At 43.4% G+C, this 19,777-nt stretch overlaps 1 protein-coding gene across 1 annotated transcript in view; it reads left to right on the top strand.

The window, feature by feature from the left end:
• The window catches only part of LOC128692420 (uncharacterized), a 47,814-nt gene extending 40,801 nt beyond the window's left edge, over positions 1-7,013 (top strand). The window contains exon 6 of the mRNA XM_053781596.2: positions 4,751-7,013. Within this exon, the coding sequence (XP_053637571.2) occupies positions 4,751-4,842 (92 nt within the window). The 3' untranslated portion in view covers positions 4,843-7,013. The remainder of the gene's footprint in view (positions 1-4,750) is intronic.
• Positions 7,014-19,777: the final 12,764 nt, after the last annotated feature.

A 19,777-nucleotide genomic window follows, 5' to 3' on the forward strand; every position in this document is an offset into this window, starting at 1 on the left:
GATTCATGATGTGAAAGCGAGAGTTTCAATCATAGTCGCGAGGAAGTCGCGACAATGGTATAAACTTCAGCCCTAGACTGAAAAAATAGATCCCAATAGTTGTTTTACCAGTGGTAGGAGAGTCCCATGTTAACTCCGACCTGGAGAAGGGGATTGGTGGGGGATTGGAGGGGGGGTTTTGAGAGGTAACTATTCTACCCAAGAAATAAGAATTTTAAAAATTATTATTTGTCCAATGTATTATTAAATTCTTCCCAAATTCTATTAATTATAAATGGATCTAATTTATGTAAACCAAAGGAAATATTCATATTATTGTCAAAACTGCTTTTTATGAAACAAGATTCAATTATATTCCTGTTGACCATGGACTTGCTTGATACTACTTTCTCAACTTTTCGAAAATCAATTGGATGGTTAAAATCTCTCACATGAATAAATAGAGCATTGGAATCTTGTCCAGTTCTAATGCTATATTTATGTTGTTTTAATCTTAGTTCGGGATTTTTACCAGTTTGACCGTAATAAACTTTATCTTATAGACACATCCATCAGCATTTTGGGGGGGAATTCTTTATCAAAAGTTTTTTTTACTGTATCAAGATTTTTTAATACAACTTTAACATTAAAAGTCTTAAGAAGAGAAGGCATATCAACCAAGTTTTCATGGTAAGGGATAACCAACATATTTTTAGTTGAATAAGGCTGGTTGTCCCTTTTTGGACTGTAAAAAGTATTTCTAACAACTTTAAAAGATTTATCAATTACGTTTCTTGGGTATTTCAAATCATTACCTATTTCATAAATTTTGGATATTTCCTCATCTATGAACTCTGGAATACAAATTCGTAAAGTTCTCAAAAACATTGATGAGAAAACAGACAGTTTAACTCTATCTTGATGCGAAGAATAATAGTGGACATAGGAACAGTTATTTTTAGGTTTTCTGTAAATTTTAAATTTGAATTCATAATTACCCTTAATAATTAAAACATCTAGAAAAGGCAATGAGTTATTTTCTTCGAACTCAACAGTATATATATATATATATATATATATATATATATATATATATATATATATATATATAATGGGCGATGAATGTTGCAGCGAGGAGAAGGCTGGAGGCAGTCGAGATGTTGTCATGTCTGAGAGCAATGTGTGGTGTGAATATAATGCAGAGAATTCGTAGTTTGGAAGTTAGGAGGAGGTGCGGGATTGCCAAAACTGTTGTCCAGAGATCTGAGGAAGGGTTGTTGAGGTGGTTCGGACATGTAGAGAGAATGGAACGAAACAGAATGACTTAAAGAGTGTATCAATCTGTAGTGGAGGGAAGACGGGGTAGGGGTCGGCCTAGGAAAGGTTGGAGGGAGGGGGTAAAGGAGGTTTTCCGTGCAAGGGCTTGGACTTCCAGCAAGCATGCGTGACCGTATTTGATAGGAGTGAATGGAGACAAATGGTTTTTAATACTTGACGTGCTGTTGGAGTGTGAGCAAAGTAACAATTATGAAGGGATTGAGGGAAACCGGCAGGCCGGACTTGAGTCCTGGAGATGGGAAGTACAGTGCCTGCACTCTGAAGGAGGGGTGTTAATGTTGCAGTTTTATAACTGTAGTGTAAAGCACCCCTCTGGCAAGACAGTGATGGAGTGATGATGAAAGATTTTCTTTTTCTGACCACCTTGCCTTGGTGGGAATCGGCCAGTGTGTTAATATATATAAATAAATATATATATATATATATATATATATATATATATATATATATATATATATATATATATATATAATTTTTATTAACATCTTCCACCAAGGCAGGGTGGCACGAAAAAAAAGCTTTCATCAACGTTCATTCCATCACTGTCTTGCCAGAGGGGCGCTTACATGACATTTATATAACTAACATTAACACCCCTTCCTCATTTCCAGGACTTAAGTCCGGCCTGCCGGTTTCCCTTCCTCTTCTTCTTGATTCGCCGGTACTCTCCCTGTCCGGGCCTTTTCTAAGTTTCCCTGAATCCCTTCATAAATGTTATGTTGCTCACACTCCAACAGCAGTTCAAGTCCTAAAAACCATTTGTCTCTATTCGTTCCTATCTAATGCGCTCACGCATGCTTGCTGGAAGTCAAAGCCCCTCGAACACAAAACCTCCTTTATCCCCTCCCTCCAATCTTTCCCACCATCTTTCCTCCACAGATTTATACACTCTCGAAGTCATTCGGTTTCTTTCCATCCTCTCTACACGTCCGAAACACCTCAACAACTCCTCCTCAGCCCTTTGGATAATACTTTTGGTAATCCCATACCTCCTCCTGATTTTCAAACTATGAATTTTCTGCATTATATTCACACCACACATTGCCCTCAAACATGACATCTCCACTGCCTCCAGCCTTCTCCTTGTTGCAACATTCACTACCCATGTTTCACACCCATATAAGAGCGTTGGCATAACTATACTCTCATACATTTTCCTCTTCGCTTCCATGGACAAAGTTCTTTGTCTTTACAGACTCCAAAGTGCACCGCTCACATTTTTCCTCTCATCAATTCTATCATTCATCTGCTTCTCGTGCTTACAGACAGTTTAAATGTGCATTACTAATGTTTTATGTTTAACCCCAACTTCTGAATCTGGCTCTAACTAAAGTTCCTTAAACATCATGGGCTTGTGCATCAAACATCAGCTAACTATTCCATAAACTTTCTTCACAATTGGTAAAATATGCCTAACCAAATTAAAAGTGAATATATTTGAAAAAGATTATCTGCATTTTTATACATATTTTTTAAGTTTTAATAGTAGTGTGGATATAACAAAAAAAAAAAAAAAAAGGCACAATACCGTGACTGGAACGATACACAGATAACCCACACATAGAAGAGAGTTGCTTACGACAACGTTTCGGTCCGACTTGGACCATTTACAGGATGGGTATATATATGCAGGAGGTGGTAGGAGTAGTAGTGGAGGGAAGGAAGTATTAGTGGGGAGGTAGTAAGAGTAGGAGGGGCCAGACAAATACTAAGAAAGAGGAGCACTGCAAGGAAGCTAGGTGACCACAAGGGAGCTAGGTGCCCACAAGGGAGCTAGGTGCCCACAAGGGAGCTAGGTGCCCACAAGGGAGCTAGGTGCCCACAAGGGAACTAAGTGCTCACAAGGGAGCTAGGTGCCCACAAGGGAGCTAGGTGCCCACAAGGGAGCTAAGTGCTCAAAAGGGAGCTAGGTGCCCACAAGGGAGCTAGGTGCCCACAAGGGAGCTAAGTGCTCACAAGGGAGCTAGGTGACCACAAGGGAGCTAGGTACCCACAAGGGAGCTAGGTGTCAACAAGGGAGCTAGGTGCCCACAAGGGAGCTAAGTGCTCACAAGGGAGCTAAGTGCTCACAAGGGAGCTAGGTGCCCACAAGGGAGTTAGGTGCCCACAAGGGAGCTAGGTGCCCACAAGGGAGCTAAGTGCTCACAAGGGAGCTAGGTGATCACAAGGGAGCTAGGTGCCAACAAGGGAGCTAGGTGCCCACAAGGGAGCTAAGTGCTCACAAGGGAGCTAGGTGACCACAAGGGAGCTAGGTGCCCACAAGGGAGCTAGGTGCCCACAAGGGAGCTAGGTGACCACAAGGGAACTAAGTGCTCACAAGGGAGCTAAGTGTCCACAAGGGAGCTAGGTGACCACAAAGGAGCTAGGTGCCCACAAGGGAGCTAAGTGCTCACATGGGAGCTAGGTGCCCACAAGGGAGCTAGGTGCCCACAAGGGAGCTAAGTGCTCACAAGGGAGCTAGGTGACCACAAGGGAGCTAGGTACCCACAAAGGAGCTAGGTGTCCACAAGGGAGCTAAGTGCTCACATGGGAGCTAGGTGCCCACAAGGGAGCTAGGTGCCCACAAGGGACCTAAGTGCTCACAAGGGAGCTAGGTGACCACAAGGGAGCTAGGTACCCACAAGGGAGCTAGGTGCCAACAAGGGAGCTAGGTGCCCACAAGGGAGCTAGGTGCCCACAAGGGAGCTAAGTGCTCACAAGGGAGCTAGGTGACCACAAGGGAGCTAGGTACCCACAAGGGAGCTAGGTGCGAACAAGGGAGCTAGGTGACCACAAGGGAGCTAGGTACCCACAAGGGAGCTAGGTGCGAACAAGGGAGCTAGGCGCCCACAGAGGGGAAGAGCAAGAACATCGAGGGGGGGGGGAACAAATTAATAAATACTTCCTTCCCTCCACTACTACCACTACTACTACTACTACTACTACTACTACTACTACTACTACTACTACTACTACTACTACTACTACTACTACTACTACTACTACTACTACTACTACCACCACCTCCTGCCTATAATATACCCATCCTGCTTTCCTTTTCGTTAGTGTGACTTTGCAAATGGTCAAAGTTGGACCGAAACGTCGTCGTAAGCTCCTCTCTTCTACGTTCGAGTTATTTATGTATAGTGTGGATATTAATTTTAGTGATTTCAATTAATAATTTTAAACTCTTAGAGTTTGCTAAAGTATATTATTATTTAATCAAATTTATGCAATATTTACCACATTAACAATTATTAGAGAAAGCCTCATATTTATTTTTATTTTCCAAAAAGCAAAAATAATGTCGATATTTTTGTAATTAATATATTTACATTTTGCGTATAGTTTTGGGAACATTGGTATCACATTCAAACAACAATTTACAACAAATATCATGAGAACGTGTGCAGTTATTTTTACTCATTGTATTGAATATTGTTTGGTATTTCAGGCTCCTGCTGGTTAAAGTACGCAACTCACATCTCTAACAATAAAGCACCTTCTTCTAGTACCTTCCTGTATTGGTACGCAGTCTGCCAGTGATGCCAAGATCAGTTCACTCTGCCGAAGACTTACTTGAATTATCAGAAGTGAACATCTTAATTAGATAAAAGATTCTAGTCAATAATGAATATCATCCAGCAACACAAAGATCTTCCAGCAAAAAACTCAGTTTTTTTTTAATCTATTTGTATTCTATGTCACTTTTACTGTCATTGAAAATTTCAGTATTCCTAGTGTTTAGATTTTTGCTCAAATTCTGATATATTAAGTTAAAAATATCACCAAGTCTGAATAATTTCAGATTTAATACTTTAACAATATTACCAGGCAAGACGCTGCCTGGTAATAGAGGTGTTCTCATTAAAATTTATTTTTAACTTATGGTGAAGATTTCTTTTAACGTGTTTACATAAAATTCCATAATTGTTTGGTCACAAAAAATCCGGTTTATCAAAACGATTATTAACATTACTATTAATAACTACACTTTAGTATAAGGTTGTGGTAAGATTACATAGCGTTGCTAAAACTACAATGTGTGTTGAGACTAGAAAGAGCATTCTTGAACATATACTTTGTGTTTAGGAGACTGACACTGTTTGCAAAACTGCACCGTTTGTGAGTGCGTAGATGACGTCACTGTGTTTGTTAGGGTACACTGTCTGCTGTTGAGAATACATTCTGTGATTTGAAGATTTCGGTGCTTTGTTAAGACTGAGCGTTACTGAGACTACACGGTGTGGCTGAAATTACAAGGCATTTTGAGATTACACCGCGTGAAAGCTAAACTACATTGTGTGTTGCCGAGGTAACACTATGCTACTGAACTTTGACTACACTGTTTTGCTGAGACTACTCTGTATCGCTCTAGTAACACTTTGTTACTTAACCTATACTGTAGCTGTGATGCTGGGACTACAGAAAGTGCTGCTGCGACTGCACTGTGTTGCTGAAACTACATTGTGTCCCTGAGACTACACAGTGCTCATTTTTCTTGCCATTAGACTGATCACACTTCTGTTTCTATGGCTACCACTCCATTTCTGTTACTATTGCTACTACCATTACTATTGCCTCGCTTCACACTTTATCTCCTTTTCTAACTCTTGTGCCAGTATAACAACTCTCCCTGCATTCTACTACCACTACTACTTCCACTACTATTTCCACTACTTGCCTTATGACTACTTCTTTTTCTTCCTCTCTTGGTCCTGGCCCTGTCGCCCTTTGCTGTATATACTAGTTCTCTCACTTTTGCGTTAGTGTGACAATAAATGATTCAAGTAGGACCGAAACGTCGTTTTAAGCTTCTCATTGCTATATGCGGCCTATTTGTGTATTGGTTCAGTCACGGTATTGTGCCTGTGTGTTTTTTACTACACTATGTTGTTGAGACAACATTGAATCTCTGAGCCTACACTGGTAAAAATGGAATGTGACACCGACAGGTTGTTGGAAAGACAAAATATAAACACGAGGTCATTTTACTGGAAATCTAACTTATCGTCTCCAGTAAAATGTCCTAGTGTTTGCATTTTGTGGCTTGTGACTCCACTGTGTTGCTGAGACTACGCTGCATGTTGCTGAGACTACACTGAGTTGCTGTGACTAACTGTGTTGCTCAGATTACAGTGAGACTACACTGTGTACTTTTTTGGGATACACTATGATATTGAGATTACATTATGAGCTACTGAGACTACAGTGTGTATTGCTGACAGTACAGTGGGTATGGCTGAAACTACTCTGTACCAACATTCTTCTGAAGAGGCACATAGTTTCTCAAAAAACTTAATGTAAAAATTGTAATGAATTCAGTCTTCTAAAAATATATTTACTTTTGATAAGTTTCCTCAAATATATTTCAGCCATTTAGAAATACAAGAAATGTATGTGGATTTTAAGTTTTTATAGAATTTAAACTCTTACAAAAATCAACATTTTTATTTGACATTCATGGTATTATTAACTTCCTGGAACAATCAAATATTAAATAAAGAGATACCGTATATAACGGTTTAGTCTCATATAAAGAATACGATCCAGGTACGTGTGGAAAATTGGGCATATTTCCTTAATCCGTAACCGCTGTTCACCTAACAATAAGGAGGTCTCTTGATGTTAGGTGACTGTTGTGAGCCTTATTCCAGGATGCTTACATTGACCTAGGTTTTGAAATGAGCAGAGGTATAACAACTGCTCTTAGGCTGTAAAATAAACTGTAAATTAAATAAAAGTTTTTTCTTATATTCTAAATACCTATGAGGGTATAACCCTCTTAGAACACTGGTAAACAGTGATCCTTTGTTTGTTACACGAGGTGTAAAACCCAACTCCGGAAAGACAGCAGATGTTAACTAGTTACGTGTCATCGTTTAACAGACCCATGACAGGAGACACTTGTCATGTTTCCTGACGAATAAGCCACTACCAGTCGACAACGATTTTTTCCGTGAAAACATTTTTTTTTATTTTCTTCAAAAATAAAAAATATGAAAAAAATATGAAAAATATGAAAAAAATGAAAATATTTTTTCTTATTTTCTTCAAAAATAAAAAAAAATATTTTCAATCACTTCTAATTCAAACTAGGATCAGCATCACCCAGAACCATGGAACTTTCCAGCTGGCGGGAGACCGGGCCCACATGCTCCTTAGCACACATCTTCCTCCTGACTTCATATGGTCTGGATCACACCTCTCGACCCTTATCACCTGCCGTCCTGACTACACATACTTTGTATGTTGAAAACAGTATAAAACACCGACAAGTAAGACACGTGCGTAACAATTGGGTATCTTTATTCTTGAAATGTTACGCTTACGCGGTAAGCTTTATCAGTCAAACACGGAGTGTGTTTTATAGGCAGCAGGAGTAGTGGCGAGGTGAAGGTAGCGTAATCTGTCCATCAGCCATCAACTTTGTTTGAAGTGGTCAGTCCTTCAGCGTGGAGAAGAGTTGAACTCCACGATATCGTTCCAGGCCATGAGCTGAAGAGGGAAAAAAAAGAAAGCTGAAATAATAAGGCAGGTAAGTGGAGAAACAAGAAGGAAGGAAACACCATACGCAGGCACCGAAAGGAAGATACACTGAAGAAGACAGGAAATAAAAGAGAAAATACACATTGTTCTCCCAGAGAAGAAAAACTAATAAAGAACCAAAGGCACCGAAATAGAACATACACCGATAAATAGACAACAAGGGAAGAAAGAACAAACAAGGGAATATACACTAAAGAAGATATCAAACACAAAAAATATACACTGGAGAAGGCAACTCGGACACTAGGATAAAGGAGAAAACTGAATGAGAAGCTAAGTTATAGAAAAAAATATACATACATTGGAAAACGATAACAAAGAAAGAACAAGCAAAGAAGCACATTAGCCAGAAGAACAATGAATACCAGTACGAAAGACAAGGAGCTGTAGTAAGAAAATAAGAACGAGCTCACTGTTTACATAAAGCATTCAGACGTATCAACTTGTGTCAGTTATCTCAACAATTACTCTAAATAAGTTAAGAAAAGAACGATGTCTAGTCTACTCCTAAGATATTCACGGATTCGCTGCCTAAGCTGTTTAGAGCAAAAGTTTCCACTATAAAGCATCAAATCAGAAGGTTTGTACAAAGTCAATCAAACTAAACGTGAATAACTGATGTATCAATAACTGAATAGATAAAATAAAATAAATAAATAAATAATAAAGAATGTATGCACATATTTTTTTTATTTAATATCATTTTTGAAAGTTAGTGTAATATGTTGCACAATCCATCACACTCTCGGCTATACAAATGTTTCAGTAAACGGAGAAAATTTGAGGGGCTCGTTGAGAGCTTTGAACCCCAAACTCAACATTTCCTCAAGAGAGGAAATTAACTTTTCAAGAGCGACCAATCCAAGGAGCACTGTCCATATATGATATTAGAACACAAGTGTTTAATATCAGTATATACAGAAAGGTAAAATTATAAGGGAGGACACACAGAAATCTGCTCCATGTAATTATAATTTCTTGGACTCGCTCGAAACGTAGACCAGCAAGACAAGAGGTACTCGTCTAGCCAGACTACCATGGTGATGGACTGGTGGGGAGGGTGAAGGACTGTGTTTCCAGAAGTCCATCTGTGTCCCCTCAGATGAACTCCTTTCCACTTTTCCCTTGCTGGTTATGGTGTTGTGGTGATGGTGAAGACTGGTGGTGAGGGTGATGGACTGGTGCTGACGGTGATGTACTCGTGAAGGAGACTGACTGGTGGTGACAATGATGGAATGGTGGTGAGGGTGGACTGGCGGTGAGTATGGCGGACTGGTGGTGAGAGTGATGGACTGGTGGTGACGGTGGTGGACTCGTCGTAAAGGTGATGGGCTAATGGAGATAGTTAATATCTGGTGGTGAGAGTGATGGAATAGTGGTGAGGGTGATGGACTGGTGATGAGGGTGATGGACTGGTGGGGAGGGTGATGGACTGCTGGTGAGGGTGATGGACTGGTGGTGAGGGTGATGACTCTTGTGGTGAGGGTGGACTCGTCGTGAGAGTGATAGATTTGTGGTGCGGGTGATGGAATGGCGTTGAGGGTGGTGGACTGGTGGTAAGGGTGGTGGACTGGTGGTGTGAGTGATGAACTGGTGGTGAGGGTGATGGACTAGTGGTGAGAGTGATGGACTGGTGGGGAGGGTGAAGGACTGGTGGTGAGTGTGATGGTCTGTTGGTGAGAGTGATGGACTGGGAATGCGGGTGATGGACAGGTGGTAAGGGTGATGGACTGGTGGTGAGGGTGATGGTCTGGTGGTGAGTGATGGACTGGTGGTGAAGGTGATGGACTTGTGGTGAGGGTGATGGACTCGTGGTGATGGTGATTGACTAGTGGTAAGGGTGATGGACTGACGGTGAGGGTGATGGACTGGTCGGGAGGGTGAAGGTCTGTGTTTCCAGAAGTCCATCTGTGCCCCCTCAGATGAACTCCCTTCCTTACTTCCCTTGCTGGTGATGGTGTTTTGGTGAGGGTGATAGTCTGGTGGTGAGGGTGATGGACTGACGGTGAGGGTGATGGACTGGTGGGGAGGGTGAATGTCTGTGTTTCCAGAAGTCCATCTGTGTCCCCTCAGATGAACTCCCTTCCACACTTCCCATGATGGTGATGGACTGGTGATGAGGGTGATGGTCTGGTGGTGAGGAAGGACTGACGGTGAGGGTGATGGACTGACGGTGAGGGTGATGGACTGGTCGGGAGGGTGAAGGTCTGTGTTTCCAGAAGTCCATCTGTGTCCCCTCAGATGAACTCCCTTCCACACTTCTCTTGCTTGTGATGTACTGGTGGTGAGGGTGATGGTCTAGTGGTGATGGTGAGGGGCTGCTCGTGAGGTGATGAACCGGTGGTGAGGGTGATGGACTGGTGGTGAGGGTGATGGACTGACGGTGAGTGTGATGGACTGGTGGTGAGGGTGATGGACAGGTGGTGATGGTGATTGACTAGTGGTAAGGGTGATGGACTGACGGTGAGGGTGATGGACTGGTCGGGAGGGTGAAGGTCTGTGTTTCCAGAAGTCCATCTGTGTCCCCTCAAATGAACTCCCTTCCACACTTGCCTTGTTGGTGATGGACTGGTGGTCAGGGAGATGGACTGACGTTGAGGGTGATGGACTGACGGTGAGGGCGATGGACTGGTGGGGAGGGTGAAGGTATGTGTTTCCAGAAGTCCATCTGTGTCCCCTCAGATGAACTCCCTTCCACACTTCCGTTGTTGGTGAAGGACTGGTGGTCAGGGAGATGGACTGACGGTGAGGGTGATGGATTGGTCGGGATGGTGAAGGTATGTGTTTCCTTTCCAGAAGTCCATCTGTGTCCCCTCAGATGAAATCCTTTCCACACATCCCTTGTTGGTGATGGATTGGTCGTGAGGGTGATGGTCTTGTGGTGAGGGAGATGGACTGGTGGTGAGGGCTATGGACTGGTGGTGAGGGTGATGGACTGGTGGTGAGGGTGTGATGTACTGGTGGTGAGGGTGATGGACTGGTGGTGATGGTGATTGACTAGTGGTAAGGGTGATGGACTCACGGTGAGGGTGATGGACTCACGGTGAGGGTGATGAACTCACGGTGAGGGTGATGGACTGGTCGGGAGGGTGAAGGTCTGTGTTTCCAGAAGTCCATCTGTGTCTCCTCAGATGAACTCCCTTCCACACTTCTCTTGCTTGTGATGTACTGGTGGTGAGGGTAATGGACTAGTGGTGAGGGTGATAGACTGCTGGTGAGGGTGATGAACCGGGGGTGAGGGTGATGGACTGGTGGTGAGGGTGATGGACTGCTGGTGAGAGTGATAGACTGGTGAAGAGGGTGATGGACTGGTGGTGAGGGTGATGGACTGGTGGGGAGGGTGAAGGTCTATGTTTCCAGATGTCCATCTGTGTCCCCTCAGATGAACTCCCTTCCACACTTCCCTTGTTGGTGATGGACTGGTGGTGAGGGTGATGGTCTGGTGGTTAGGGAGATGGACAGACGGTGAGGGTGATGTACTGACGGTGAGGGTGATGGACTCGTTGGGAGGGTGAATGTCTGTGTTTCCAGAAGTCCATCTGTGTCCCCTCAGATGAACTCCCTTCCACACTTCTCTTGCTTGTGATGTACTGGTGGTGAGGGTGATGGTCTGGTGGTGAGGGTGATGGACTAGTGGTGAGGGTGATGGACTGGTGGTGAGGGTGATGAACCGGTGGTGAGGATGATGGACTGGTGGTGAGGGTGATGGACTCGTGCTGACGGTGATGTACTCGTGAAGGAGACTGACTGGTGGCGAGAATGATGGAATGGTGGTGAGGGTGGACTGGCGGTGAGTATGGCGGACTGGTGGTGAGAGTGATTGACTGGTGGTGACGGTGGTGGACTCGTCGTAAAGGTGATGGACTAATGGAGATAGTTAATATCTGGTGGTGAGAGTGATGGAATAGTGGTGAGGGTGATGGACTGGTGATGAGGGTGATGGACTGGTGGGGAGGGTGATGGACTGCTGGTGAGGGTGATGGACTGGTGGTGAGGGTGATGACTCTTGTGGTGAGGGTGGACTCGTCGTGAGAGTGATAGATTTGTTGTGCGGGTGATGGAATGGCGTTGAGGGTGGTGGACTGGTGGTAAGGGTGGTGGACTGGTGGTGTGAGTGATGAACTGGTGGTGAGGGTGATGGACTAGTGGTGAGAGTGATGGACTGGTGGGGAGGGTGAAGGACTGGTGGTGAGTGTGATGGTCTGTTGGTGAGAGTGATGGACTGGGAATGCGGGTGATGGACAGGTGGTAAGGGTGATGGACTGGTGGTGAGGGTGATGGTCTGGTGGTGAGTGATGGACTGGTGGTGAGGGTGATGGACTTGTGGTGAGGGTGATGGACTCGTGGTGATGGTGATTGACTAGTGGTAAGGGTGATGGACTGACGGTGAGGGTGATGGGCTGACGGTGAGGGTGATGGACTGGTGGGGAGGGTGAATGTCTGTGTTTCCAGAAGTCCTTCTGTGTCCCCTCAGATGAACTCCCTTCCTCACTTCCCATGCTGGTGATGGTGTTTTGGTGAGGGTGATGGTCTGGTGGTGAGGGTGATGGACTGACGGTGAGGGTGATGGACTGGTCGGGAGGGTGAAAGTCTGTGTTTCCAGAAGTCCTTCTGTGTCCCCTCAGATGAACTCCCTTCCACACTTCCCTTGCTGGTTATGGACTGGTGGTGAGGGTGATGGTCTGGTTGTGAGGAAGGACTGACGGTGAGGGTGATGGACTGACGGTGAGGGTGATGGACTGGTCGGGAGGGTGAAGGTCTGTGTTTCCAGAAGTCCATCTGTGTCCCCTCAAATGAACTCCCTTCCACACTTGCCTTGTTGGTGATGGACTGGTGGTCAGGGAGATGGACTGACGTTGAGGGTGATGGACTGACGGTGAGGGCGATGGACTGGTGGGGAGGGTGAAGGTATGTGTTTCCAGAAGTCCATCTGTGTCCCCTCAGATGAACTCCCTTCCACACTTCCGTTGTTGGTGAAGGACTGGTGGTCAGGGAGATGGACTGACGGTGAGGGTGATGGATTGGTCGGGATGGTGAAGGTATGTGTTTCCAGAAGTCCATCTGTGTCCCCTCAGATGAAATCCTTTCCACACATCCCTTGTTGGTGATGGATTGGTGGTGAGGGTGATGGTCTGGTGGTGAGGGAGATGGACTGGTGGTGAGGGCTATGGACTGGTGGTGAGGGTGATGGACTTGTGGTGAGGGTGTGATGTACTGGTGGTGAGGGTGATGGACTGGTGGTGATGGTGATTGACTAGTGGTAAGGGTGATGGACTCACGGTGAGGGTGATGGACTCACGGTGAGGGTGATGAACTCACGGTGAGGGTGATGGACTGGTCGGGAGGGTGAAGGTCTGTGTTTCCAGAAGTCCATCTGTGTCCCCTCAGATGAACTCCCTTCCACACTTCTCTTGCTTGTGATGTACTGGTGGTGAGGGTAATGGACTAGTGGTGAGGGTGATAGACTGCTGGTGAGGGTGATGAACCGGGGGTGAGGGTGATGGACTGGTGGTGAGGGTGATGGACTGCTGGTGAGAGTGATAGACTGGTGGAGAGGGTGATGGACTGGTGGTGAGGGTGATGGACTGGTGGGGAGGGTGAAGGTCTATGTTTCCAGATGTCCATCTGTGTCCCCTCAGATGAACTCCCTTCCACACTTCCCTTGTTGGTGATGGACTGGTGGTGAGGGTGATGGTCTGGTGGTTAGGGAGATGGACAGACGGTGAGGGTGATGTACTGACGGTGAGGGTGATGGACTCGTTGGGAGGGTGAATGTCTGTGTTTCCAGAAGTCCATCTGTGTCCCCTCAGATGAACTCCCTTCCACACTTCTCTTGCTTGTGATGTTCTGGTGGTGAGGGTGATGGTCTGGTGGTGAGGGTGATGGACTAGTGGTGAGGGTGATGAACTGGTGGTGAGGGTGATGAACCGGTGGTGAGGGTGATGGACTGGTGGTGAGGGTGATGGACTGGTGGTGAGGGTGATGGACTGGTGGTGAGGGTTATGGACTGGTGGTGAGGGTGATGGACTGGTGGTGAGGGTGATGGGCTGGTGGTGACAGTGATGGACTGGTGGTGAGGGTGATGGACTGGTGATGGTGATTGACTAGTGGTGAGGGTGATGGACTGATGGTGAGGGTGACGAACTGACTATGAGGATGATGGACTGGTCGGGAGGGTGAAGGTCTGTGTTTCCAGAAGTCCATCTGTGTCCCCTCAGATGAACTCCCTTCCACACTTCCCTTGCTGGTGACTGACTGGTGGTGAGGGTGATGGTGTTGTGGTGAGGGTGACGGACTAGTGGTGAGGGTGATGGACTGGTGGTGAGGGTGATGTACTGGTTTTGAGGGTGATGGACCGGTGGTGAGGGTGATGGACTGGTGGTGAGGGTGATGGACGTGTGGTGAGAGTGATGGACTAGTGGTGAGGGTGATGGACTATTGGTGAGGGTGTGGGTGAGGGTGTATTGTGTGTGTGTGTGTGCTTTCCCTAGTTCCATGTCTCCAGAAGTCCATCTGCGGGCCCTCAGATGAACTTCCTTTCTCACTTCTCCAGGTTCAGCAGGTGTTGGCCCCTCCCCAGTGACCTTGCTGGGTGGAAACTTGGTCTTGTCTTACTGGTCTACTGCCGAGACTGTCCCGGTAGGTAGAATTACAGGAGGGGACACACAGAGAACTGCGTCCTGTAATTACACCGACCAAGACAGCCTGGAACAGTAGACCAGCCAGACGAGACTGAGCTGCCACCCAACTCGGCCACCAAGCTGAGGTTACTGATATAAAATCTCGGACTTCTATTTATGTTTCATAACGTGTTTATGTTAATTTCTTTTGCTTTTACTTACTTAGCTATGTAATTGTTGTAATTCGTCCATATGTCGACAAATAAACATGAACTCTACACACACACAGACACACACACACACACACACACACACACACACACACACATTCCCATACGCATTTCTGCTTTTTCTCTCACTTCTCTTAAAATTAAATTGTATTGCATAGGCAATAAAACGTTAGAAAAATGTTTTTATAGAATATTTTCAAGTTATTTTTAGAGAGATGTGAAGTGTAAAGACTTGACAGTCGATGAAAAACTTGTATAAGATAAATCGAAGAAGACATTTGCAAGTTATCTTGTGACAGGCAGAGTTGTAGGAAATAAATCTTTACCAGTTAAATATGTCTCAGTTTTTATTATTTTTCTGGCGTTCACTTCTCGATCTTCCTGAGAGAAACCATACACCCCCCCACCCCCACCTCCCACACGCACTCATACACATCCACCCCCACACCCCCACACCCCCTACACACACATACACACAGGCACACACACATACATATACACACACACACACACACACACACACACACACACACACACACACACACACACACACACACACTTCAAGATACATAATACTTTCGTCACACTCTACGATACCTGTAAACTATAATTCCCACTTTCACGTTCATTATCTTATATTCTAACACTTATGGCACTCAGGTGCACACATTTCCATGCACATATCTACACTGTCTCACACGGATGTTAGAACTAAATTATATTGCACAGACAATGATGGGTAGATATGGAAATTGTTAAGTATTTATAGTAATAGAATTCTGAAAAAATGTGATTGAGAGTGCAAGTGTATAGTGCATCAAATAGTATTTATATAGGTAAGACACATAGGCAACAGTTAGGCAACTTTATTCCGAAACGTTTCGCCTATACAGTAGGCTTCTTCAGTCGAATACAGAAAGCAGGCAGGAACAGTAGAGATGTGGAGACGATATAATCAGTCCATCACCCTTGAAGTCGTAGATTTGAGGTTGTCAGTCCCTCAGTCTGGAGAAGTTCAGGCTGAGGGACTGACAACCTCAAATCTAGGACTTCAAGGGTGATGGACTAATTACATCGTCTCCACATCTCTACTGTTCCTGCCTACTTTCTGTAGTTGACTGAAGAATCCTACTGTGTAGGCGAAACGTTTCGGAATAAAGTTGCCTTACTGTTGCCTGTGTCTTACCTATTAACCTGTCGGTATTGTATACCATTTTGATATTCAGTATTTATATAGTATAGCATACTATACTGTTCTGTGCTTTAGTATAGTTAGTATATATGTAGTATATAGTATAGTATATATAAATATCCCTAATTATATATGGGAATTTATAAAAAAGTGACAATCCGCAGAAACTTGTTTTAGATACAGCGAGAAATACACTTATGAATTATCTTATGGAAGGTAAGAAGTAACGTCTGTTATCTTCACGTCTGTTATCTTCACGTCTGTTATCTTCGTCTGTTATCTTCACGTCTGTTATCTTCACGTCTGTTATCTTCACGTCTGTTATCTTCACATCTGTTATCTTCACGTATTTTTCCACTATTCTCGAAAAAAATATTCAGTCACAAAGACAAAAAAAAAAAAATTAAAAAATTCTGGGAAGAAATTAAGGACAATTTTGAAGACTCGACGTCTTGACAAAAAGTATTTCAAGTGTTGATGACACAACCTGGCTGCTGGAACTCTCTGTTATTGTTTCTGATTCTCTTATTATGTATTATAATGTTGCTCCACTGTCCTCGTATATTTCTGTATTATTCTTGTATGTTATTGTGCGGTACTTGTAAACTGTTCTGTTGTTCGTTATTATACGTTCTTTATGTTTCTTGTGTGTTACTGTACTGTTTTTATGTGTAACTGCACTTTTCTTGTGTGTTACTATATTGTTGTACTCTTGTGTGTTACAATATTGTTGTACTCTTGAGTGTTACTATGCTACTGAGAGTGACTTCTTGTGCGTTAATCTACTATTCTTTTCTATTACTACCCTGTTCTTGCATGTTACTGTACCTTTCTTGTATGATATTGTACTTATTGTATTGTTCTTGTGTGCTGCTGTTCCGTTCTTGCGTAATACATTTCCGTTCCTCTAGTTGACGTGCTTGTTGTATTGTTGACGTACTTGTTGTATTGTTGACGTGCTTGTTGTATTGTTGACGTGCTTGTTGTATTGTTGACGTGCTTGTTGTATTGTTGACGTGCTTGTTGTATTGTTGACGTGCTTGTTGTATTGTTGACGTGCTTGTTGTATTGTTGACGTGCTTGTTGTATTGTTGACGTGTTTGTTGTATTGTTGACGTGAGCTCAAGATTCCACACTGTTGTTTACTACAAGAACTTCAATGTTTCCCACTGCACCTTCGACAACAGTGTCTCTTACACTAACATTTATATCTCCCTCAAGCAGGTATTTTGCTCCACTAAAATTTACCAACACTTATAAACTTATAGAATATAAGTGTAGGAAAATATCGTTAACAGAATATAGATAATTATGAAATGCTAATTAAATATTTGAAAACTTAAAAAAATATATAAATATAATTTGCCAAGGAAATTAAGTGTACCCTATTCATCATATAATAAATAACAAAACTTAAAAATATTATTAAAAATATTTATCAAGTAAAATTAATGAACTATACCACGGGCGGGGATAGAACCCGCGGTCAGAGTCTCAAAACTCCAGACCGTCGCGTTAGTATAATAATAAGTGAATGTATTTTCATTCAGTATATTATGTTTATTATGCTTAGCTATGTGAATATACTGATAGTATCTATCAGAGCAGCATCTGCTGTCAGAGCAGCACCTGTCGTCGAAGCAGGTGCTGCTCTGATAGCAGGTGCTGCTCTGACAGCAGGTGCTGCTCTGACAGTAGGTGCTGCTCTGACAGCAGGTGCTGCTCTGACAGTACGTGCTGCTCTGACAGCAGGTGCTGCCTTGACAGCAGGTGCTGCTCTGACAGCAAGTGCTGCTCTGACAGCAGGTGCTGCTCTGACAGCAGGTGCTGCTCTGACAGCAGGTGCTACTCTGATAACAGGTGCTGCTCTGACAGCAGGTGCTGCTCTGACAGCAGGTGCTGCTCTGACAGCAGGTGCTGCTCTGACAGCAGGTGCTGCTCTGACAATAGGTGCTGCTCTGACAGCAGGTGCTGCTCTGACAGTAGGTGCTGCTCCGACAACAGGTGCTGCTCTGACAGCAGGTGCTGCTCTGACAGCAGGTGCTGCTCTGACAGCAGGTGCTGCTCTGATAACAGGTGCTGCTTTGAGAGCAGATGCTGCTCTGACAGCAGGTGCTGCTCTGACAGCAGGTGCTGCTCTGACAGCAGGTGCTGCTTTGATAGCAGGTGCTTCTCTGACAGCATGTGCTGCTCTGACAGCAGGTGCTGCTCTGACATCATGTGCTGCTCTGACAGCAGGTGCTGCTCTGGCAGCAGGTGCTGCTGTGACAGCAGGTGCTGCTGTTACAGCAGGTGCTGTCCTGACAGCAGGTGCTGCTCTAACAGCAGGTGCTGCTCTGACAGCAGGTGCTGCTGTGACAGCAGGTGCTGTTCTAGACACACCGGAGGGTTAACACCCAAAAATCTTACTTCTATTCACTAGTTTAGGAGTTTGGCAAAACATGAAGTGTAATATTGACTACAATACAGACATTTTTCACAAGTATGTTTACAGTCTGGACGAAAAATAATCATTATATAATGACTCAGAACATAACTGACGTAATACCTGCCAATCCCTTAAGTTAATCAATTTGTCTAATTCCAACGCCAGATTAATCACTTAAAAGTTACATCACATAAAGTACTCAAGACTGGCACAAGTATCAAGGTGTGCAAAGCACTAACAAACAAGAGATAACAGAAAACTAATCAGAGATGGTCCACAATATAAATTATATATATATATATATATATATATATATATATATATATATATATATATATATATATATATATATATATATATATATATATATATATATATATATGTATATATATGTCGTGCCGAATAGGCAGAACTTGCGATCTTGGCTTAAATAGCAACGCTCATCTTGCCATGTAGGACAAGTGAAAATTTGTGTATGCAATAATTTCGCCAAAATCATTCTGAACCTAACGAAAAAAATATATATTTGATTGTGTTTGTTTAGTACTAAATTATTGTAAACTTATTTAAAATATATTTAGTTGGGTTAGGCTATAATAAATTGCTCTTGTTATAATAAGGTTAGGTAAGTTTTCTAAGGTTCTTTTGGTGCAAAATTAAAAATTTTTACATGAACATTAATGGAAAAAAAATATCTTTAAACGTATAAGAGAAAATTTCAGAAAGGACTTAATTTTAAATGAGTTCTTGCTAATTGATCAGTTTTACATATTCGGCACGACATATATATATATATATATATATATATATATATATATATATATATATATATATATATATATATATATATATATATATATATATATATATATATATATATATATATATATATATATATATATATTTAACAAGTCGGCCGTCTCCCACCGAGGCAATGTGACCCAAAAAGAAAATCCCCAAGAAGAAAATACTTTTATCATCATTCAACACTTTCACCTCACTCACACATAATCACGCATATACGTATAAAGATACACATCATATCCCTCCAAACTGCTACTATCCCAAACCCCTCCTTTAGAGTGCAGGCATTGTAGTTCCCATTTGCAGGACTCAAGTCCGGCTGTATAAAAATAACCGGTTTCACTGAATCCCTTCAATATATATTTCCCTGCTCACACTCCAACAGATCGCCAGGTCCAAAATATCATTCGTCTCCATTCACTCCTATCGAACACGCTCATGCACGCCTGCTGGATGTCCAAGCCCCACGCCCACAAAACCTCCCTTACCCCTTCCTTCCAACCTTTTCGAGGACGACCCCTATCCCGCCTTCCCTCCCCTACAGATTTAAATGCTCTCCATGTCATTCTGCTATGATCCATTCTCTCTAAATGACCAAACCACATCAACAACCCTTCTTCAGCCCTCTGACTAATACTTTTATTAACTCCACACCTTC

The sequence above is a fragment of the Cherax quadricarinatus genome, chromosome 53 (genome assembly GCF_038502225.1).
Source record: "Cherax quadricarinatus isolate ZL_2023a chromosome 53, ASM3850222v1, whole genome shotgun sequence".
Lineage (NCBI taxonomy): Eukaryota > Metazoa > Arthropoda > Malacostraca > Decapoda > Parastacidae > Cherax > Cherax quadricarinatus.